A 22864-nucleotide genomic window follows, 5' to 3' on the forward strand; every position below is an offset into this window, starting at 1 on the left:
GGCCAGTGAGCACTGACCAGTTAGAACTGACACTGTCCTCAGCCCGGGGCAGGCTCTGGGCCGTGCCCTGTGGGACTGGGTGTAAGCCCTTCAGTTGCTGGCTCGTGAGGAGTCTGGGGGCTCCAGGGGCCCAGACGGCCGTGGAGGGCCCTCAGGGGCTCGGGAAGCAGCTGTTTCCACCCAGTCTGGAAATAGTTCAGAGACTGAACAACCAGTGGGCCACAGCCCGTCATTCCTGCCGTAAGTTACTGCCCTCCAGAAAGGGCCTAGGTAGGGGCTCAGGCTGTCACTACCACCAACTTGCCAAGATCGGTGCTGTCCCTTTGCCAGCCTCAGTTTCCCCATCTGCACAGTGGGGACAGGAGCCATTGCCTCCCAGACTCTTATACCCCCACCTGCAGAGAGGAGTGGATCCAGGTGTGCCCGTCTGTCTGTGCCCTGTCCCCACGTGCCTGCCCTGTGTCCCTAGGAACCTGCTTTTGGGATGCTGACGGTACCCCTGAGGATGCCGCTCACGCGGCTGCCCGTAGAGCTGCACGCGGAAGCTGTGGGCGTCTTCAAGCTGGTATGGGTCTGCCCAGACCACCTTCAAACGCACAGCCTCTACCCCTGAGGCCTGGCCGCAGGCCCCTCTTCTGGCTCTCCAGGAGCTTCCACTAGCCCAGGCTGTAAGACCAGCCTGCTCCTTGGAGGACAGACACCTGGCAGGGGCAGAGGGGACCCGGCCTCCTCTCTGTGCTGGGGTCTGGGGATTGAGGGCTTTTCTTTTCCCAGCCATCTTCCTGGCAAAAAAGTCTGCCTTGGAGCCTCTCCAGAGCTTCTGGGGGGCCCTGGGAATGCATCCAGGCCCTCTCCTCACGGACTTCCTCGTCTGAAGGGGAAGGCAGAGCAGACCCGGCTATTGGCCACCAGCATGGACAGAGGGGGTCCCACTGGGGCCCCTAATCAAGTCCTGGGCAGGGTCAGAGAAGGCTTCCTGGAGGAGGAGGCATTTGAGCTAGAGTTGAAGGAGGAGTCAGAATGTCCCAGCCAGGGCGAATGAAGAAAGCACAGAGAGAAGAGGAAATTGATGTGGTCAGAACAGAGAATCAGGAGAGTGAGGACGAGAGGGGTCACGAGGCCTTGACTGATAGACCTAGAGCTCAGATTTCATCCCAAGGGCCCTAGGGAACCAAGGAAGGTGCTTCCATGGGAGGGATGTGGTCGGATAGGAACGTTAGAAAATACGCTCTGGGGCCTGGATGGAGCAGGAGGAGGGGGCCTGCTGGAGGCCACGGCTGTGGGGAGGGGGCTGAGGCCGTATGGGGAACGATAGAAGGTTTGTGAGCAGGAGAGAAAGTCAGTATGTACTTTAGATCTTGGCTTCTCCCCTAGTTGGGGTGAACTGCCTGGGTTTTGCCATAGGATACAGCTATTATATTGTGTTAGGGAGGACTTTTATATGGGCGGGGGGACACATGAGAAGGACATGAGAGGGATGTGTGTTGGGGGTGGGGATCCTGTGGGAACAACCTTCGAGAGGCCCAAGGAGTCTGTTTGTGGCCCAGATCCTGCGTTTCATGGGCGACCCCCACCTGCACGGTGCCCAGGAAAACATCTTCGGGAACTACATTGTGCAGAAAGGGCTGGCAGTGCCCGAACTGCGGGACGAGATCCTGGCACAGCTGGCCAACCAGGTGTGGCACAACCCCAGTGCCCACAATGCCGAGCGGGGCTGGCTCTTGCTGGCTGCCTGTCTCAGTGGCTTTGCACCTTCCTCCAGCCTCAGCAAGTACCTGCTCAAGTGAGTGGAACCAGGTCGGGCCGGGCCGTGAGGACAGTGACACTGGCATTAGGCCCTGGGTGGGATGTTAAAAGTCAGGACAGGAGTGAGGTCTCTGTGCTTGGGAGCTGGAGCATGGAGGCAAGCCAGGGACTGCTCTCCGTCTCCGCTGGGATCAGAGCAAGAATGAAGGGCACATATTCACTGCGGAGGGTGGGAGTCAGGTGAGACTGCATAAAGGACTTCTAGAACTCAGAGGGTGATAAGACCAGGGTATGGGGAATTTGGAAGAGAGACATTGACCTTTCACGTCATGGGGGTATAGTGGGGTGGTTAGGAGTATAGATCCTGACAGTGTGTTCAAATTCCAGCTCAACCATGTATAGCGGTGTGACCTTGGGCAAATTACTTAACCTCTCTGAGCCTCGGTTTCCTCATCTATGAAATAGGGATAATGAGAGTACCTGTTGCAGAGGTTGTGTGAGGATTAAATGTGTAAACACATTTGAAGTACTAGACCAGAGCGTGTGGCATGTCAGCATAGCCATCGTCAACATCCTGATAATGACTGATGATGGTATCACCTTGCTGGGTGAGAAGGCTGATTTGCAAGGAAAAGAGCTCCAGCAGGCCCTGGGTGCGAATCCCAGCTCCGACACTTACCTGCTATGTGACCTAGGGCAAGTCACTGCCCCTTTCTGAACCTCTTTCCTTACCTATAACTTAGGAATGGTAACAGAACCTACCTTGCAGGCTGGCTGTGAGCTACAGAGTGTACAGAGCTTCACCCAGGCCTCGTGCAGTCCGTGGGCAGCTTGCTTGGCCAGGCTTGTGAATCTGTGGCAGGAGGGGAGGGCCACTGCCTGCCTGTCCGGAGCTTCCTGTGGGCACAGCTCCAGGTTCCCTCTTGTAGCCACGAGGGCTGCTCCACGGCTGCTCCTGGCCGGGCCCAGCGGCAGGTGGGAGGGGGACAGGGAGGGGCATGAGGAGCACCTGCTGCTGGCAGGGATCAGGCCCCTTGGTTCTGGGTCAAGTTGAACCCTCAGGGCCATCTCTAGTATAGATGAGAACCTGGAGAAAGGCTCAGAGGGGCCAGAGAAGCAGCCAGAGTTGCCTGACAGATGGAGGGCAGAGTCCTCTGAGTCCACTTGTTTGCCCACCCCCTACTGCAGACCACCACCCCCACCCCCCCCCGCCCCACCAGTGACATTTGCTTCAACAAGCTTAGGTGGGCCAACCTGGAATCTCTTTGGCGTACCTTTGGACCCCTCTGCTGGCTTAAGATACTTCTGGGCTAGCCTGGGATCCTTTCAGCTTAGCGCTGGACCTCTGGGCTAGCCTGAGATATTTTTTAGCCTAGTCTCAGACTCTGGGTTAGTCTGGGGGCCTTTTCAGCCTCACCTTAGTGCTCTGGGCTAGCTTGGGCCTCCCTCAGACTAGCCTCAGAGTCTTTCCCCACCCCAGGCTAGCCTCATCCCTCTTCGTCCTGACTCCAACTCCTACCCATCAGGTTTGTGTCTGATTATGGGCGGAATGGCTTCCAGGCTGTGTGTCAACATCGCCTCATGCAGGCCATGGGCCGGGCCCAACAGCAGGGCCCTGGGGCTGCCCGCACCTTCCCTCCAACCCAGCTCGAGTGGATAGCAACCCAGGAGAAGGCTGCCATGGCGCTGGATGTGGGCTGCTTCAACGGTGAGCTGCCTTCTCCCACCTCCCTCATGGAGAGGTAGCTGGAGTTACCAGTCCCCAGTGTGCCCTGGGGTCAGGAAAGCCACGGAAGCTTCTAGAGCTGGGGAGGGGCTTGCTGGACATGGCCCTGGAAAGAGGTGAACATGTGGATGTGGGGGCTGGACCTGGAATGGGGAGGGGAGCCGGGGCAGTGAGGGTGCTGTTCCAGGGTCCAGGACGAAAGTGGGGAGGCCTCAAAGCAGGAGGCAGGTGTGGAAGCAGCAGGACTGGACCCCAGGTGTACCCGGGCTGAGCCCGGCACCTGCTGCTGCCCCAGGTGACCAGTTCTCCTGTCCGGTGCACTCCTGGAGCACAGGGGAAGAGGTGGCTGGAGACATGCTGAGGCACAGGTCAGTTCCTGGAAGGCTCTGTCTAGCACAGCCTTGTGGACCTGGGAAGGAGGAGGCGGGGGAGGAGGCCGGATCCCCCAAAGGGCCCATAGGGCCCACTCTGGTCATGCTTGGGGTCTGGCTCATATCCCAGGGTCTCCCGAGGTGGCACCATCCCTCATTTCCATCCTTCCGCATGCTGTCACCAGGGGACTGGCAGATGGCTGGCGGGGCTGGACAGTGGCCATGAAGAATGGGGTCCAGTGGGCAGAGCTGGCAGGCCATGACTACGTGCTGGACCTCGTGTCAGACCTCGAGCTGCTCAGGGACTTCCCGCGACAGAAGTCTTACTTCATCGTGGGTGCAGAAGGGCCCATGGCCGGCAGGGGAGGCTCCAGAGTGTAGGTGGCTACCCAGCCTGCACACAGAGGGCCTCTGCCAGCCCAAGGCTCCTCCCAGCTGCTGGGAGAGGCTGAGTTCTGAATTAAGCTTCTTGTGGAGGTGGGCTTGCCAAAGGATCCTGCCTTTAGCGGGAGACAGTCACCCAATTCCAGGGCACAGAAGAGAATCGAGGGCTGGTTCTGGGAGGGCCGTGGGTCTCCCGCTGGGGGTCAGCTGCTCCGTGTTCCCCTCCCCCACAGGGTGTTTGGGAACAGCTGGGACTCGGATGAGGAGACGCCCACTAGGCCCCAGCCCCAGGGGCACATGCCCAAAGGGGCTGATTCTGATGGGTACTGCAGCCACAACGAGGACAGTACAAATGGGGAGACTGAGGCACAGAGAGGGACAGCAACCCACCAAGGTCAACCAGCAGTGGCCACCGTGTCTGGTGGGGAAGGGAACCTGGGGGCTGTGGGAGGTGATCAGCGGGAGAAAAGAGCTTGACTTTTGGGGTTTCTCTCCTGCCCCACCAGACTTGGACAGCCTTCGAGAACCTGTTGTGCCCCACAGGGGACTGGACCACTACCTGGACAGCCTCTTCGACCCCGTGCTGTTCCACGGGGACGCGGTACGGATCGGGTGGGGCGTTTGCAGTCAGCAGGCACAGTATGTATACACCAAGTCACACGTGCCCACAGGGTAACACCCCAGCCAGAGCTGTGGGGTGACCTGTCTCAAGTCTCTGCTGGGAGCCGGGCAAAGGATGAGGGTGTCCTCCTGGTTAGAGAGGCTAGCGATGCTCCTGGCTGACGGCAGAAAGAGCCACAGCGAGAGGTCCAGGACCCCTCCTCCATCTCCTTTGGGCGCCAGCCCCCGTCAGGCACCCTTGCTCACCCTGGGAACTCCCAGGAGCCCCTCCATGGCGTGATGTGCGGCCTGAGCAGGGTACAGCCCCTCTCTGAGCCTCAGTTTACTCCTCTGTGAGAGAGGGTGGGCTGGGAGCTCACAGGTTGCGGGAGGACTGGCTGGGATGCCGCATGGACAGAGGCTGGGCAGAGAGCAGATACTGGGCCGTCAGGAGGCCCTGGGGTGGAGAAGATGGCTGGTATCAGGTACCCGTTGCCTTGGAAACTTGGGTGTGTGGCATTGAGATGGTCACTTGAGCCACATGCTTCCTCCAGGACCTAGAGAAGCCAACGGCCATTGCCTACCGCATGAAAGGGGGAGGCCATCCTGGCAGAGGTGGCGGTAGCAGCACCGAAGACTCCCCCAGGAGTCCCCCAGAGCCAAAGCCAAAACCAAGTCAGTGCCTGCACCTGGGTGGGTTCCAGGCTGGGTGGGGCCCGCATGGTTCTGGGGCTCCTCCCTGTGCTAGAGTGGAGGCAGCCATGGGCGTGGCAGGGTAAGACTCTGGGGGGGGCGTCGTAGGGAGTTTCTGCTTCCCCCCCGTCTCCCACGCCTGGGACCCACTCCTGGGACCCATGCCCTCCAACTTGGCTCCCCAGTCCCAGGCCTGGACGCTTCCACGCTGGCTCTTCAGCAAGCCTTCATCCACAAGCAGGCCGTGCTGCTGGTGAGTGCGGGAGGGGCTCCCGGGGCCCCGGCCATGAGCCTGCCTGGTTACCACCACCCCCTCTCCTCAGGCTCGGGAGATGACCCTGCAGGCCATGGCGCTCCAGCAGCAGCCCCTGGGGCCCACCCCAAGGCCCTTGCTGCCCGAGGTGAGCCTGGCCCACCCAGGGAAGTGCTGTGCTGCTCCAGGGCATCACTGCGCCTCTCTGAGCTAGGAGCCCCACAGCCCATGCTGGGCAGACACGGGGACCCTGAGAACAGGCTGGTGTGTCCTAGGAAGCCTGTCTCGTACCTTGTTTTCCACAGAAAGCTCCAGCGCCAGAGGCATGGCCGAAGTCTGTAGGCACTGGACCCCCAGCCAAACCCGTGCTCCTGCGCCCTGCTCCAAAGCCTTTGGCCCCAGCCCCTCTGGCCAAGGCCCCCAGGCCCCTCACCAAGCCCGTGGCTGCCCCCATTCTAGCTCTGGACCGGGCTTCTCTAGAAACCAGTGGGTATCCTACCCTGCTGGGGTGGGGCTCCCAGGACAGGGCCGGGAGTGGAGTCTCAGCCTGTCCCCCCATCTCACGCCTCGCCCACAGCTTTGCCCTGCTCAGAGCTGGTCCGGCACTCACCACTCAACTCGGAACACTTCCCGCAGCCCACGCAGCAGATCAAGAGCATCATCAGGCAGTACCAGCAGCCACCTCGGGGAGGCCAGCCCGGGGCCCGCAGGTCAGCCCTGCCTCGACCCCAGCCCTCCAGCCCTCCAGCCCTCCAGAGAGGGACCTCCTCACCGACCCTGAGCACCTGCCCTCCACGTGCCCATCCACTGGGTCAACAGCGCCCTGCGCAGCAACCCTTAGGGAGTGAGTCCCATAATGCAGGTGGCCCAGATGAGCCCCGGGAGCAAAAGGAGGCCCATGCTGCTCTGTAGGCTGTGCTGTGCCCCCTCAGGCCTGTCCCTGGTCCTCTCTGGGTTCTCATTTATAATGATGGGGGGCGGAGGAAGGAGTTCCCTGTTGTAGGAATTTGTAGCTGGGAGGAGGAGACTGAGTGTCCAACCCACCAGGAAGGACGGTGGAAGGGTGTTCGTGAAGCAGGCAGACCCCCATGAGGAGGCCCTGATGATCCTGAAGGGGCAGATGAGCCACCCGGCGGTGGCACCTGGCACCCAGGTGAGGGGCACGGTCGGGCTGGGTCCAGGCAGAACAGAAGACAAAGTGGGGCCTCCGGGAGCCTCAGGAGCCAGCTGCCCCTGTGAGCGCTGGCCCTGCCGCTGCCCCTGGGGCCCGCCCTGCCGGCTGAGCACTTTCTTTTGGGGGGACAGGTGCCCAGAGAGGATGTGGCCCTGGTGAAGCCAGTGACCAGTGCACCGAGGCCATCTATGGGGCCCACTCCAGGTGAGGGGCCACGAGGGCGCGGGGAGGGGCCAAGGGCAGGTGTCCAAGTGTCCAAGTGAGTCTCTGTGAGCACAGGTGAGTCTCGGTCTGTGTGTCAGTGGGGAGCGTGTGTGTCCCTGAGCCTGTGTGGACCTCCTGTATGGGCATTTGTGTAATTATATCAGCACCTCAATAACAGCGATTGCAGGCCAGGCCCACCCTGGCCTCAATAAATCCCTACTAAAATCCTTCAACGCCTACATCTGTGCCTACAGATGTTACCGGTAGGGAAAGAGGCACAGAGAGCTTATGTGACTTGCCCAAGATTACACAGCTCAAAAGTGTCAGACCAAGGATATAAACCCAGGCCTCCTGGCATCATGATTGGAGCCCTGACCTCTATATCCTCTGCCTCATGGCAGTTACAATGATCTTAAGAGATATAAATCAACTCATATAATATCCTTGCCAAAAATGATCCAAAGGCTCCTAGGATAAACTTCAGACTCCTCACTGTGGCCTGTGAGACCCTGCACGATCTGCTCACCTCCCCAAACTCATCTCCTCCTCCTCTCCTCTTAGCATACTCTGTTCCTCACTTTTCCTAGAACACACCAAGCCCACTCCTGCCTCGGGGCCTTTGCACTTGCTGTTCCCGCTGCCTAGAATGCTCTTCCCCAAAAGATCTTTGCATGCCTGGCCTCTTATCATTTGGGTCTCAAATGTCACCTCCTCAGAGAGTTCTGCCAGACCACCCAGACTGAAAGACCCTCACAGACCAGCCCTCCAGACTCTTTCCTAAATTATGCAGTTCTATTTCCACCCCAGCTTGCAGCACTAAGAGCTTTGTCGTTTCCACAGTGTCTGTTCCACCCACACCTGCAAGGTGACTAAATTCCAGACAGCGCCTTGTCTATGCTGTTTGCTGGCGCCCTCAGCCCTTGGCACAGGCCCCCATGCGCTAGATGCTCTCTGTATGTGTCGAATGAAGGGTTGGGCCTTATGAGTGTGCACATGCCCCCACAGGAGCAGGTGTGTCTGCGCCAAGGGCGTGGGGGCCCGCTCTGCCCTAGCCCTTTCCCCGGCGCAAGGTGGCCCCCAGTCTACTCCCCCGCCAGCCCCACCTCTGCCACTCACGTGCCCCACCCGCTGCGCCCCCAGTGCTGCCCTCAAGGTCGCTGGAGCCTGCGGAGGAACCAGTACAGACGCGGCTGCACCGCCTTCTCAGCCCCCACGTCTATGGCTACCGCGACGCCCCGTGGCGGATCTTCCTGCGCAAAGAGGTGCCCAGTGCGGAGGGAGGGGTTGAGGGGGACAGAGGGGCCCCATCGGGTCAGGGCAGAGGTGAACTAGGGGTCTGTCAGAACTGGCAGGCGGGTCTAGAGCAGGCTGTATCGAGGGGCGGGGCTGGGCGTGGAGTCAGGAGAGGGCCTGGAAGGGCCTCACTGAAGCCCCACCCCCACAGGTGTTCTACCCCAAGGACAGCTACAGCCACCCTGTGCAGCTGGACCTCCTGTTCCGGCAGGTGAGGCGCTCCCTGCCCCCTGCCTCACTGCACTCAGCAGGGCAATGGGCAGTAGACTAGCCGTCTGCAAGTTCTGCTTCTGTGCTCTTGGATTTGGGGTCCCTGACCACAGTGAGCACAGGAAGCTGTCCTACTGAATCCCCCTCGCCCATGGGTGGGGCTGGTGAGCCCACAGTTCATCTCCCCGGAGTCACAGTTTATTGGAGCTGGACAGCACCCAGAAGTCAAATGCACACCCGCTGTAGAGGTTAGGAAGCTGGGACCTGGGAAGGAGGCATGGTGAGGAAGGAGGGTGTCCTTGGAGGTGGGCTCTGATTTACACAGATGACCCCTGCTGCAGAGATGGGACCCCCACATTCCCACTCACTCACCAACAGTCCAGCCTGGGTTCCCAGTGGAGGGAGTTCCAGGGGCTGCCGCATCCTGGCTCATCCCACAGATCCTGCATGACACGCTCTCCGAGGCCTGCCTGCGCATCTCCGAGGACGAGAGGCTCAAGATGAAGGCCCTGTTTGGTACCACGGGGGGAGGGAAGGGACATTGATGGGGCAGCCCTTTCCCTGAGGGAGATTGGGTCTGAGGGCCCAGCCCCGTTTGCTTCCCGGACACCCCTCCTTGCTTTGCTTCCGGTCTCTCTCATAGCTAGGCTACAGGTCTGGGTTCGGCTCTGCCTGACAGGCTGTGTGGCCTCAGCCATCCTGTCTGCCTCTGGATGTCAGTTTCCTAGTAGGGACACTGAGAACACAATGATCTGATACCTTCTTGCTGAGCGTCAGCGGCCCTCCCTGCACTGTGGCCCGGCAGGGGGCAGGGAGCCGTCCTGACCCGGCCTGGTGTCCCCTAGCCCAGAACCAGCTGGACACGCAGAGGCCCCTGGTGACGGAGAGCGTGAAGCGGGCTGTGGTCAGCACCGCACGCGACAGCTGGGAGGTCTACTTCTCTCGCCTCTTCCCCGCCACGGTTCGAGCCCCCTTCCCACCTCCCACCCACCCAGGGGCTTTCGGGATGAGGCTGGAAGACCCTCACAAGTCCATTATCCCCACTCCAGGGCAGCGTGGGCACTGGTGTACAGATGCTAGCTGTGTCCCACACAGGCATCAAACTCTTGCGGATGGTCAAGGGCAGCCGAGAGGCCGGTGGGCAGCTGCGGGTCCTGCGCACATACAGGTGACTGGCAGGCGGGCCAGAATGGGATAGCTGGACACTGGGCCATGAACTGGCTTCAGTGTTTCCTCATGACTTCCCACAGCCAATTACTGAGCACCTCCAGTGTGCTGGGCTCTGTGCCGAGCACTTTGATGGAGCCCATTTTACAGATGGGGAGACAAGCTCAGAGAGAGAAGTTGCTTGTCTCAGGTCACACAGCCAGGAAGTGGATGAGCTAGGAGCTCACCACCCCATGCTGCCTCCCGGACCACACCCCAGCCCTGCCCTCACAGAGTCACTGTGTGGTGGGGACAACTGTGTTGTGAACAACCAAGTTGTGGTGCAACCCGGCAGGGAAAGGATGCTCAGTGTGAGACCTCACTGAGTCCTCAGACCCTTCCCTGCCCGCAGCCCCTTTTGTCCTTTATAACAACAGTGCAGGAATCTCTATTCTTCACTCACCGCTTGGGTGAAAGCTCCTAGCCTTGAAAGATGGAGAGAATTTGGTCAGTGAGTGAAAGAGAGAGATTTGTGTGGGCAGAATCTGGGAGGCTGGATCAAGAGGCAAAAGAAGAAAAATAAAAGGCAAAGGGAGGGAGGAGCTGGAATGTTGTCAGTTCAAAGAGTGGTGGGCAATGAGCTGGGGGCATGGGGGGGGGGGTAGGGGAGGCCGGTCTCAGGAGGAGCAGGACAGATGGGGTGGAGGGCATCCCTCTGGCCATGGGGTCCTCCCCTCATGCCACCTTCCTATCCTCCAGCTTTGCAGATATCCTGTTTGTGGCCATCCCCTCCCAGAACATGCTAGAGTTCAACTTGGCCAGCGAGAAGGTCATCCTCTTCTCAGCCCGGGCTCACCAGGTCAAGACTCTGGTGGACGACTTCATCCTGGAGTTGAAGAAGGTCAGGGTCCTCCTAGAGATGCATCCCCCTACCCCCAGGGCTGAGGGCCAAAGGATAGGGCTCTCTCACCCCAGATATCTACGAGCCACGCCTGCCTGGGAAGTATGGATGCACGTGTGTGTCAGTGGCTGTGTCTGTAGACTTTTGTAGGTCCTCAGGCCTTTGCATAGCCTGCGCCTGGGATCCCCGCCTGGGACGCCCCTTTCTGCCTTTTGCGTGCTCCTTCAAAAACCTTTACTAATGCCCTTGGCAGGGGTGTCACAGCCCCTCCATGAGCTCCACGGCACTTGCATTCCTTTCCCTGCTACAGTGACACACTGTCTGCCACTGCCCACTGCGGGGGCAATGTTTCCCGCCCCCCAGACTGGGCAGCCCCCACCCAGAGCAGGTCCTCTCTGCTTCAGGCCCAGCCTGGCCTCGATGGGGAAGCTTTGCCAAGCGATGGAGTGGGTAGGGCATGTGCACAGGCACTAACATGGGTCTGTGTTCAGCGCTCAGGCCTCCAGCCCTTTGGGGGGCCATCCTTTCCACCTGGAAGGCCTTTCCCTCTGACCTCAGGAATGGTCCCTTCCTGATGAATCAGGAGGGATGTTTGTGGGTGTGAGGGGCAGTGGGAGGAGGAGCATGGGACTGCAGCCCCTCACCCTGCCCCTGGCTGACCCAGGACTCAGACTACGTGGTCGCCGTGAGGAATTTCCTGCCTGAAGACCCGGCACTGCTGGCCTTCCACAAGGGCGATATCATCCACCTGCAGCCCATGGAGCCACCTCGAATGGGTCAGCGCCACGGGGTGGGGTGGGTGCCGGAGGGGCACAAGGGGCCACCCAGCAGGTGCTGACAGATGCTGACCCACAGGCTACAGTGCTGGCTGTGTTGTCCGCAAGAAGGTCGTATACCTGGAGGAGCTGCGGCGCAGAGGCCCCGACTTCGGTGGGTGCTATGGCCTCCCCTGTCCGGCCTCCACTGCTCCGAGAGCTGGAAACTCCAAGCAGAGCTCACCCATTTCATGCACTCACACTGCGGATGCACAATGAGGGTTCTGGACCCACAGGCGTCTGGCCTGGCCAGGTCTCCTAAGTGCCTGCCATGGCCTCTCAGTGCCTCCTGGTGGCCATCCAGCCCAGCCCCCTGCCTGCATACCTGGCTGAAGGGTCTTGGTGGGCATTAATGTTTCCATCTTTGTGGCTGAGTCTCTGTGTGGGCCTGAGGCTCCACAAAGGCAGCGTTATTTTCTGCTGCACTTCCACTGAGGGAACGCCGTCTCTTCCCTGAGCCTGTTTCCTCATCTGTAACTAGGCTCCATGGCATGCCTCCCTCCCAGAGCTCTAGGGAGGGGCCAAGAAGCTGCTCCATCTCTCTAGAGGGCCCCCTTAGTCCCAAGACGAGACCCTCTGTTTGCCTCAGACTCCTTCCCCGGCTCCTAGGTTGGAGGTTCGGGACCATCCATGGGCGTGTGGGCCGCTTTCCCTCTGAGCTGGTGCAACCCGCGGCCGCCCCTGACTTCCTGCAGCTGCCCACAGAGCCGGGCCGGGGCCGGGCCGCTGCTGTGGCCGCTGCTGTGGCCTCCACCACTGCTGCACGGGAGGTGGGCCGCAGGAGGGAGGTGAGACTGATGTGGCCGGGCCGATGGGGCAGAGACAGCAAGGGGCGTCAACCTGACTGTGGAGGTGGATGGGAGCAAGGTCATCCAAGGGCGTGAGCACTCTGGGGATAGGGCAGATCTGGTAGGGGCAGCTGGATGTGTGACCTGTCGGATGTGATCAGAGATGGTTGGAGGTGTGGCCAAATGGCATAGATAAGGGAGGGTCAGAGGAAGGGTTGTGACCAGGCCATGGGGCAGGACCAGCCTGGGCCCATCAGTAGGTGAAGTCAACCTGGGACAGGACGGGGCCAGTCGAGTGGGGTGGGATCAGGCATGTGAAGTGCGGGGAGCCACTGAGGGGTGGAGTGAGGTAAAACTAAGTAGGTAGTGAGGAGCTAGGTCAGCCAAGACCAGGCAGTTGGGGTGGCCAACTCGGGCAGGGGGAGATCTGGTGCTGGGGTGTGGCCAAGTAGGGCACGGGGTGGGGTCAGCTGGGCATGTGCTGGGTGTGACTGGGCCAAGAAGGCGAGGTCAGCTGACCGCAGCAGGCCGTATGGGTTGGGGGAGGGGCAGCCTGAGAGGGTCTGGGCACAGTTAGCCTGCAGTTGCATTGAGTCAGCTGTGACATGGGTGGGTGGGGTGTGGCGGGACAAACCCTCCTAGCTCTGGCCCTTCTGCAGGGTCCCCCAGTAAGGGCTGGCTCCACTGACCGTGGGGAGGATGGCCTGGCTCTCCCACCATACACAATGCTCGAGTTTGCCCAGAAGTACTTCCGAGACCCTCAGAGGAGACCCCAGTAAGTGGTGGCCCCACCCCTCCTCTGCACCCTGGGGAAGGTCCTTTTGGGGCTTCTTGCAGCCGTTCAAGTAGGGAAGCCCCACTTGTGGAGGGGGGGTGAGAAACCACCCAGGTGGGAGGCCCACCTGCAGCCTCAGCTCCTGGGTGCCTTCCTGCCTGGTTGACTGACATCAGGTCATGAACATTCCCATGTGGGGAAAGGGTGGGGCCATAGGCTCCTATGCAAGACTGGTCAGTAGCATCCACTTCCTGTTGCAGGGATGGCCTCAGGCTGAAACCCAAGGAGGGACGGGAGTCCAGAACCTTGGAGGACATGCTCTGCTTCACCAAGGTGTCCATCCCCAGGCCTCAGTTTCCCCCTCTGTAAAACGGTGATACAAGAGCCCCTCCCAGGCCCCTGGGGCTAACAGCCTTGTCTTCAGTGGGGCCTCCTAGTCCTCAGCACCCTGAGGGCCTGGATTCTTTCCTGGGGTGGCATCTGTCCCCAGTGGTGGCCTGGCTCCCTTTTTGTTATGTGATCCTCCTTTTGTAAGACAGGAAGAATCATGTGGCCTCTTCTGTTCTGACATGTTCCTCCTCCATCATGACACAGCTTCTCCCTCCCTCACAGACCCCACTGCAGGAGTCCCTCATCGACCTCAGCGACAGCAGCCTCAACCAGATGGCCACAGACATGTTCCTAGGTGTGGGGGGGACTGTGGCCGGGGCCCTGGACTGGGTGGCGTCCAGCGCTGTGTGACCCCTGCTCGTCACCACTCCTCTGGTCCTCAGATCCTTCCTCTTCCGCCAACTCAGACATGGGGCTCCTTTAAGAGACAAGAAGCCCTCATTGGCCCCTGGCCACAGCCTCCCAGGGAGGGGCCCAATTCTGGGGTCCCTGGTGGCCGGGGGGTCTGGTGGCCTGAGTAGGACAGGTGTTTCCTACAGCTGTGATGCGGTTCATGGGGGATGCCCCAGCGAAGGGCCAGAGTGAACTGGATGTGCTTTGCGCCCTCCTGAAGGTCAGTCCAGCCAGCTTTGCCAGATACTCCCTTTCCTGTTCTGTGGCTCAGTTTCCCCATCTGTCAACCAGAGTTGCAGGACTTTGGGGTGGGGAGCTTCTTGTGTGGCCCAAGGAGGAATGCATCCCGCCGGTGGGGAGGGGCCTGAGAATGGGACACCAGGCCTATCTCCGAGTGCCCACTCTGTTCTTATGTGCCTGGTCTGTGACATGGCCCTGGCCTGCCCTCCCACAGCTGTGCGGAGACCATGAGGTCATGCGGGATGAGTGTTACTGCCAAGTTGTGAAGCAGATCACAGACAATACCAGCACCAAGCAGTGAGTGTGCCGCGCCTTTACCTCTCTTCCCTCCCCCCGCACTGTGTCTGTGCTCCAGGAGAGGCCAGTGCAGCCTGCCACCTCCCAGGCCTGTCCCCTCTCGGTTTCTTTCTCTCTCATCCTCTTCCTCATTCAATAGATACGGCAAGTGTATTTGGAATGGCTTGGTCTGGGACAAGCCATTTCTGCTCTCTGAGCTTCAGTTTACTCATCGGTAAAATGGCGATGACAACTTGTGAGTCCAGGTTCTTGGCGCAAGTGACAGACCCAATCCAAGCTGGTTTAAGCTGGTTTTACCAGCTTGCCTCAAGCTGGTTAAGTCCAGCTTTTGATAATTCCAACATTTGAACCCAAGTTAAATCCAACATTTGGATTCAGGCTTACTGGATCCAGGGGTCATCAGGAAGCAGGCTTTCTCTATATTCTGGCTCTGCTTTCCTCTGTGTTCGTGTTCTTACCAAGCAACATCTCCCATAGACGGGCAAGATGGTAGCTCTGGGGGAACATTTCCCAGCTCAGCAATCCCAGGTAAACCAAGATTAACCCAATATTTGCAGCAAAAATTCCAAATCCAGTCTTACTGGCCTGCCTTCATCATGTACCCATCCCTGAACCAACCACAATGGCTGGAGGATACAGAGCTCTGGTTGGCTAGATCCCCAAACCAGTCACCATAGCCAAAGGGAGGCTGAACTCTAATTGGCTGGACCTGGCTCCCATACCCATCTCCAAACCACAGGGACCTAGGGAGGGGTGGGTGGTTTCCCAAAGGGGGCCCAAGTGCCGTCCCAGACACCAGAGCTCCCCACAAGTGAAACTGTTGCCCCAGGGCAGTGTGACGGTGAATTGCCACGTCTTGCACAGGACCCGCACACAGCAGGCGCCCAAAGTGTGTGCTGTTTTTATTAGCACTGGGCCCCCTCCTATCCCCCTCTGCTCCATCTCCTGCACTAACTCTCCATCCCCCGGGGACTCTAGACCCGCTCAGCACGTCCTGCTGCCCCTCCAGGCCAGGCCTCACCTGCCCTACCTCCGCACAGCCCCAGCATGCTCCCCCTCATCCTCCTTCAAGGATCTTCACCTGGAAGCTTCTCCAGAGAGATTCTGTCCAGGGAAGCTTGTTTCTTTGTGCATGTCGGGGGCCTCATGCCCTTCCTCTCCTGCCTCCCACCCTGGCTTCCCAAGCTGAACATGCCTCCTGCATGGCTTTGGGGCCTCCCTCCCCTGTGCTCACCGGGCAGGAAGGAACATCCTCATGAGACAGGGGCTGCCTCAGAGCTGCAGACCTCCAGCCCAATCCCAGGAGACTCCTGGAGTGGCACTCCACTGCTGTGGCTGCCTATGCTGTGGTCCTATGTGTGTGCCCTTGCAGGGACAGTTGCCAGCGAGGCTGGAGGCTGCTATACATTGTGGCCGCCTACCATAGCTGCTCTGAGGTCCTCCAGCCACACCTCGTTCGCTTCCTCCAAGATGTGAGCCGGACCCCAGGCCTGCCCTTCCAGGGTGAGGAGCCAGCAAGTGGGGACCCAGGGCCGAGGGCCTGTCTGCATGGGGACTGGCTGGGCAGTGAGCAGGAGGGGAAACTCAGAGGGCCTGGCCCTTCACAGGTGGCAGGCAATGTTTACTAATATTAATTCACTCCCCAGACACTTGCGAAGGTCCTGCAGGGGCTGACGCGGCAGGTTGTCTGATCAGTGAGGAGGGCTGCGTGTCAGGGAAGGAAGTGGAGGAAGTGTTGCTCTGGGTAGTGAGCACGTGGGAGGGATTTCTATGGGGGCTGAGTGGCAGGACCAGAGGCTGGGGGTGGAGATGTGTGGCCTGTGGGAGAAGAGGAGAAGGAGGTGGCAAGGGCCCGGAGGCCTGGGCTGAGGCCCTGCTTCTCTGGTCTTTGGGAACCAGCAAGGCTCTGGAGTGGTCCAGGCAGGGGTGGGCCTAAAGCTGGTGGCAGGGTCTCAGCCTTTCCCTCCTTGGGGTAGGGAGGAAAGGGGCCACTCCTCAGCCTCTCCCCCAGCCTCGTTTCCATAGCAACCGGTGGGTCCCCCTAAGAAAGAGACTAGGGCCCCTGTGGTCACCACGGCAGCCATGCAGGTGATAGGGGACCTCACTCTCTCCACCTCGGAATCCTCCTCTTTGATTCAGTTAACAAACATTCCCAGACTCAGAGGTGAATAGACCCAGCTCCAGGGAAGGGCGCTTCGATCCGTGAAGGCAGCAGAGTGTGCCCTAGAATTCTTGACCCTACCCCTCCCTAGAGCAGGGTGAGGACCCTGCTTTACCCAGAGAAATGGAGAAACAGGCGGTGGGGTCCTGCACTGGGACACTGGGTGAGGGAGGGCGGTTGGCACAGGGCCCGTCTGGCAGGGGCACAGCCACATCACCATGGCCATCATCCAGTCAACAGCTCCAGAGGACAGGTATTTCCAGGGCTCCTAGGGAGCCAAGGGGACCACATGGAGTGCTGGTTCATCCCCAGATGCTGTACTCCAGCTCTTGACCTTGGGCGGTTGACTCCCCTCTCTGAGCTCTTTCCTCAGCTATCAAGTGGGAGAGTAAATGCCTACCCCAGGGGTGTGGAGAGAATGCAGTGGGCTCCTGGCCGGTGGCCAGAGGGGCCCCTTTTTCCCACCACCTACCCTGGGCAAGGCCTTGACTCCCTGTCTCTCGCAGGGATTGCCAAGGCCTGTGAGCAGAACCTGCAGAAAACCTTGCGCTTTGGCGGCCGTCTGGAACTCCCCAGCAGCATGGAGCTTCGGGCCATGTTGGTGAGTGTGGGGTGGGAGTGGGGGTCAGGATGAGCCCTGAGCCCTGTCCCAGAGACCCTGTCATGTGCACTCACCGCTCAGAGATGTGCAGACTGGTCCAGGTGCCCTCTGCCTGCATGGAACCCCTCAGCTTGGGAACTCCCATGGCAGGGGACAACGGCTGGCCAGATCCCAGGACCCAGCCTCCTCGTCTCCTCACCTCTCCTTTTTGTAGGCGGGCCGCAGTTCCAAGAGGCAGCTCTTTCTTCTCCCCGGAGGCCTCGAACGCCATCTCAAAATCAAGACGTGCACTGTAAGTGAAGGGCAGCCTCCAGCCAGCAGGCGTGGAGGGGCAGGGATACCCCGGCCTCCAGAGTGAGTCCCCAGGGGTACTGAGCCCTCCCCGCCTCTCCCACAGCCCCGTAAGGAAGGACTTATTTCTTAGAAGAACAAACAGCCTCCGAGGCTCAGGGTTGTACTGCAGACAAGGGACAGAGGCAGAATTTGAGCCGGAGTCACTCAGACTCCAAAAGCTGTGTTCCTTCCCTGCATGAGGCTGATTCTCAGAGACCTGGAGGATCCTCGCCTCTGCGCAGAGGGCCTGAGGAACTCTGCTCAGCCTCCTGGGGCCTGAGCGGGCTGGGAAGACGGAGGTTGCCTGGCTGGCCAGCACAGCCTCACTCTTTGCTCACCCAGGTGGCCCTGGATGTGGTGGAGGAAATCTGTGCTGAGATGGCTCTGACGCGCCCTGAGGCCTTTGACGAGTATGTCATCTTTGTTGTCACTAACCGAGGTAAGTGACCAGGAGGACCGTGCATGCCGGACTCATGCTCACCACTTGGCCTGGAAGGCCCGGGTCAGATGCCACTTCCTCCAGGAAGTCCTTCAACCCCCATGTGGAAGGACCTCTCTGAGCACCGAACACCCCCTAGCCGTCTGTCCGCCCCTCTCTGCTTCATTTTGTGTAAGTTTGTCTTGCCCACCAGACTTGGGTTTTGTGGAGGACAGGGCCCTCCCTGATTCCTCCCTCTGCTCCAGGCCCTGGCCTCAAGGAGCTTCCATCCTAGGAAAGTTTCCCTTAATAGGCCCTGATTCCTGGAACCCACAAGCACAAGCATTTTTTCCTGCCTTTTATGCCTTAATAGTGGCCATAAGAGCACCCTCCCTTTGTCTCACCAGGCCCTTCTCATGCGGCCCAAAGCCCCTTCCATCTGGTACCCACCCACTCAAGACCATGGTCTGGTCTCTTGCCACCGGCTTGTTGGCTCCATCCAGCTCTCCCCGCTGCTGCCTCTGCCCTGAGCCATGTGTGCTCAGCCCTGTTTGCCCCAAGTCCAGCCAGGATGTGGGAGGAGGAGAAGGTGGTAACAAAACGGTCCCAATAACTGACGTGGATGGAGCAGATACTGTGTCCCAGGCACCGTTCAAAGCATTTAATTCTGTGAACTCCTTTATTGCCCACAACAACTCTGTGAAATGGAGACTATTATCATCCCCATTTACAGATGGGGGGACTGAGGCCCAGGGAGGCTATATTAGTTTCCTGTTGCTGCTATAAGAAATCACATGTACTTAGTGGCTTAAAATAAGACACGCTTGTCATCTTATAGTTCTTAAGGTCGGAAGTCCCGACATCAGAGTGTCATCAGGGCAGGCTCCTCCTGGAGGCTTGAGGGGAGAATGGTTTTTTGCCTTTTCTAGCTTCCAGAGGCTGCCTGTATTCCTTGGCTCGTGGCCCCTTTCTCCATCTTCAAAGTGAGCAGTGTAGAATCTTCAAATCTGTCTCTTTCTCTCTCTGACCCTCCCGCCTCCTTCTTATAAGGACCCTTGGGATTACATTGGGCTCACTTGGAGCCCAGGATCCTCTCCCATCGCAAGCTCATTAACTTAACCTTGTCTGCAAAGCCCCTTTGCCACGAAGGTAACGTATTCACAGGCTCCGGGGAGTAGGGTGTGACATCTTTGCGGAGGGGCCATTATTCAGCCCACCATGGAGGTTAAGGGACTTACCCAGGGTCACACAGGTGGGATTTGAGCCCAAGCAGTCTGGCCTCAAGAGTCTGGGCTTTATCATCGTGCCATACCCCCTCTCTTTGGTAAAGTTTTACTGAAGGTGTGGGATGGGGAGCAGAAATGTCAGTGCAGGAAATAAAAACTTAAGCTTCTCCTATGAGCTCAGTGCCAGGCCCCAGTCTTCCCTACCCGCCCCTCCAGGAACTCGGTAGTGGGTCTTTCCTGAAGGAGTTCTGCAGAAAGGCACCCACTAGGTCTCATGATCTGAGGCCTAGTATGCTTCTCCTTGTCCGCAGCCTCCTCTGGAAAGGGGCTGGGCTTCCTCTGAGCCTAATCCATGGCACTTTCCTAGACCTAACTGGGCTGTAGCTTTGAATTGGAGCTATGCCCACCTGTGGCCATCAACATTCCACAAACACAGGGCACCCTGTTCCATAAGCATGCTCTCCTTTACGGAGGAGGCCGTGTCCCAGAGCAGCGGGGGGCTTGCCTGAGGCCGTGCTGCGCCTGGTGGCAGGTTGGGGTCTCACATGTGCTCTGCACAGGTGCACACACATGCACACGCATGTCCCCGGCTTTCTTCAGGCCAGCACGTGTGCCCGCTCAGCCGCCGTGCCTACATCCTGGACGTGGCCTCAGAGATGGAGCACGTGGACGGTGGCTACATGCTCTGGTTCCGGCGTGTGCTCTGGGATCAGCCACTCAAGTTCGAGAACGAGCTATACGTGACCATGCACTATAACCAGGTCAGCACACGTGGGCCACTCTGATGCTCTGGAACCTTCCAGGCTTCCCCAGGCCCTTGAGCTCAGACTCCATGGCCTTAGCATTTGAGGCCTTCGTGATTTGGGCCCCACTGACATTTCTAGCCATAATGCCTCTGCTCCCCTGCTTGATCTCCTTGGAGGAGTCAAATGAGGTCCCCCTCGCTACCTAATTGTTGGGCCTTTGCACGTACTGCCACTCTCTCTGGCCTGCCCTTCCTGAGTCTCTGCTTATCTAAGTCCTCCCCTGCAAGGCTGCCCCCAACAGCACCTCTATCAGCCGCTCTGACTTCCCCTTTCCTCCTGATTTTCTCCTCAGTGCTTGGCCTGTCCCTCAGTCAAAGGCCTGAGCACGCTTTGGCTAGACTGTTACTTTTGTCTTTCTGTTATTCTTCTTTGAGACTTGATTCTCTAAGTGAGGATCAAGGAATTTACAAAATCTGGCTCCCCCCTGCTGTGCTGGCATTTGTGGAAGTGCTGGGACAAATCGCGTGTGATTTTTGTGGAAATGGTACCAAAGCTTCAGCAATTCCGAGTACAAAATACGGTCACGTAGCTTTTGCGGCCACGTGGTGTTGCTGTTGACAACTGCCCTGAGCACTCCAGTGCAGTGCCCGTCATGGTGTGCCTCGCGGGCCAGCAGCATCCCTTGGGAACTCGTTAAAATGCGGATCCTCAAGTCCTGGAGCTAGTGACTCAGAGTCGGGGGTGCAGCCCAGCGGTCTGTTTTAGGGACTCAGGCGCATGCTCAGTTTTCAGAAACCCCAGCTCAACAGACAGTCCTGCGTGCCACAGTGTGGGTGCCTGCACTGTCCCGGGTCCCTGTGGGGGTTCCCATGTGGGCTTCAAGGCCACAGCCCTCACAGCTCACCTTCGTGTGCCTCCTTCATCTTTCCCCAAAACCCAGGAGAGTGGCGGGCCACCCCAGCCCCAGAAGCACATGGGACTGGAACCACTAAAACCGTGTGTCTGCCCAGCCTGCAGGTGTGCACCTGAGCGCGCCCGCCTGCAGCCCCTCACCCGAACGCTGCCCGCAGGTCCTGCCCGACTACCTGAAAGGCCTCTTCAGCAGCGTGCCGGCCAGCCGGCCCAGCGAGCAGCAGCTTCAGCAGGCGTCCAAGCTGGCTTCGCTGCAGCACCGGGCCAAGGGCCACCTCTACCTGCCCAGCGTGTGAGCGCCTGCCCACTGCCAGCCCCCACCCCGGCCCCCGCCTTCCTCAGACTGGCCGTCCCTGGCTCCCAGGCTCCCCTCTTGCACCAGGGAGGATGTGTGGAGAGGAGTTGTCCTGGCTGGGAGCTGAAGTTTCCAACTCGCCTACGAGCTGGGACCCCACCTCTTTGCACAACAGGTTGCTTCTGGCTGATATTAACAGCTCAGAGCCAATTTAATGATAAAAACCTTTCAGGACACACAGTCCCTGTGGTCTAGGAAATACACGTGGCCATGCAGAAAGATTTGGCCACAAAAACGTTCACTGCAGTGTCACCTACAACAGCAACCTCAATCTCCAACAACAGGGGATTCCTTAAATAAATTCTGGGGCGTTAGGCAGCCTTTACTATTTTTTTTTTTTTTTTGAGGAAGATTAGCCCTGAGCTAACTACTGCCAATCCTCCTCCCTTTGCCGAGGAAGACCGGCCCTGAGCCAACATCCATGCCCATTCCCCTTTACCCCATACGTGGGATGCCCACCACAGCACGGCCTTTGCCAAGCAGCGCCATGTCCACACGCAGATCTGAATCGGCGAACCCTGGGCTGCTGAGAAGAGGAACGTGTGAACTTAACAGCTGTGCCACCAGGCCGGCCCCTAGGCAGCCTTTAAAATGATGTTCTTAAAGAGGTGATCAGTTGTTCTCCAACTTTTGGTCTCAGGACCTTTTTAGCGGCTTGAAAATAGGACGCCAAAGAGCTTTTGTTTATGTGGGTTTTATCTTTTGATATATTTACCTTATTCAAAATTAAAACTGGAGGGGCCGGCCCAGTGGCACAGCGGTTAAGTTAGCACGTTCCTCTTTGGCGGCCCAGGGTTCGCTGGTTTGGATCCTGAGTGCGGACATGGCACCACTTGGCACACCGTGCCGTGTGGTAGGCGTCCCACATATAAAGTAGAGGGAGGTGGGCACGGATGTTAGCTCAGGGCCACTCTTCCTCAGCAAAAAGAGGAGGATTGGCAGCGGATGTTAGCTCAGGGCTAATCTTCCTCAAAACAAATAAACAAACAAACAAAATTAAAACTGGAAAACAACTTAAAAGTACTGACTTGTTAATTAATTTAAAATAAGGATAATACATGTTAATATAAATAACTATATAATAACTATAATTATAATAATATATAATAATCATAATACAAATAATATAAATTAACATTACATGTTAATATAAATAACTTATGAAAAAACAACTATATTTTCCAAAAGAATTCAGTCAGAAGAGTGGCACTATTTTACATCTTGCTCATCTCTTTACCATCTGGCTTGATAGAAGACAGCAGGACCATCCTGTGTGCTGTAGTCTCACGTGGTGCGCAGCCTCTGCGAGCCCCACGGTGCCCTCGTGAGAGGAGAGACGGAGAGGTGGATAGCGTCCCAGTGTCATTATGGGTGTCCCCTTGACCTCTCAGACCCTCCCTGTACCGCGAGAATTCCTGGAGTGAATAATAGTGAGGTGATGTGTGTACAGTGCATGTGCCAGTGCCCATAGCGCAGTAAGGCCTCAACATGTAAAGCTCTTTTTATGTTGTAATTTTAAGCAAAAAACACAAGAAGCACACAAAAGTATAATCCCCATCCTTTATAAAAATAATCGAGGGGCTGGCCCCGTGGTGCAGCGGTTAAGTGCGCACATTCTGCTTCGGTGGCCCGGGGTTCTCCAGTTCGAATCCCGGGTGTGGACATGGCACTGATTGGCAAGCCATGCTGTGGTAGGCGTCCCACGTATAAAGC

General features: G+C 58.4%; 1 protein-coding gene across 1 annotated transcript in view; it reads left to right on the forward strand.

The window, feature by feature from the left end:
* The window catches only part of MYO15A (myosin XVA), a 52370-nt gene that overhangs the window by 23216 nt on the left and 6290 nt on the right, over window positions 1-22864 (forward strand). Inside the window, exons 28-61 of the mRNA XM_046677899.1 lie at window positions 470-565; window positions 1548-1783; window positions 3273-3454; window positions 3768-3840; window positions 4029-4220; window positions 4461-4621; window positions 4734-4828; window positions 5382-5502; window positions 5706-5773; window positions 5844-5921; window positions 6079-6259; window positions 6351-6483; window positions 6821-6926; window positions 7079-7151; window positions 8292-8413; window positions 8596-8655; window positions 9095-9170; window positions 9500-9615; window positions 9704-9822; window positions 10560-10701; window positions 11366-11477; window positions 11557-11631; window positions 12126-12304; window positions 12964-13079; window positions 13340-13412; window positions 13692-13764; window positions 14009-14082; window positions 14317-14399; window positions 15772-15902; window positions 17067-17161; window positions 17376-17453; window positions 17837-17933; window positions 19739-19899; window positions 20955-21088. Of these exons, the coding sequence (XP_046533855.1) occupies window positions 470-565; window positions 1548-1783; window positions 3273-3454; window positions 3768-3840; window positions 4029-4220; window positions 4461-4621; window positions 4734-4828; window positions 5382-5502; window positions 5706-5773; window positions 5844-5921; window positions 6079-6259; window positions 6351-6483; window positions 6821-6926; window positions 7079-7151; window positions 8292-8413; window positions 8596-8655; window positions 9095-9170; window positions 9500-9615; window positions 9704-9822; window positions 10560-10701; window positions 11366-11477; window positions 11557-11631; window positions 12126-12304; window positions 12964-13079; window positions 13340-13412; window positions 13692-13764; window positions 14009-14082; window positions 14317-14399; window positions 15772-15902; window positions 17067-17161; window positions 17376-17453; window positions 17837-17933; window positions 19739-19899; window positions 20955-21088 (3911 nt within the window). The remainder of the gene's footprint in view (window positions 1-469; window positions 566-1547; window positions 1784-3272; window positions 3455-3767; window positions 3841-4028; window positions 4221-4460; window positions 4622-4733; window positions 4829-5381; window positions 5503-5705; window positions 5774-5843; window positions 5922-6078; window positions 6260-6350; window positions 6484-6820; window positions 6927-7078; window positions 7152-8291; window positions 8414-8595; window positions 8656-9094; window positions 9171-9499; window positions 9616-9703; window positions 9823-10559; window positions 10702-11365; window positions 11478-11556; window positions 11632-12125; window positions 12305-12963; window positions 13080-13339; window positions 13413-13691; window positions 13765-14008; window positions 14083-14316; window positions 14400-15771; window positions 15903-17066; window positions 17162-17375; window positions 17454-17836; window positions 17934-19738; window positions 19900-20954; window positions 21089-22864) is intronic.

This window comes from Equus quagga, chromosome 11 (genome assembly GCF_021613505.1).
Source record: "Equus quagga isolate Etosha38 chromosome 11, UCLA_HA_Equagga_1.0, whole genome shotgun sequence".
NCBI classification, from domain to species: domain Eukaryota; kingdom Metazoa; phylum Chordata; class Mammalia; order Perissodactyla; family Equidae; genus Equus; species Equus quagga.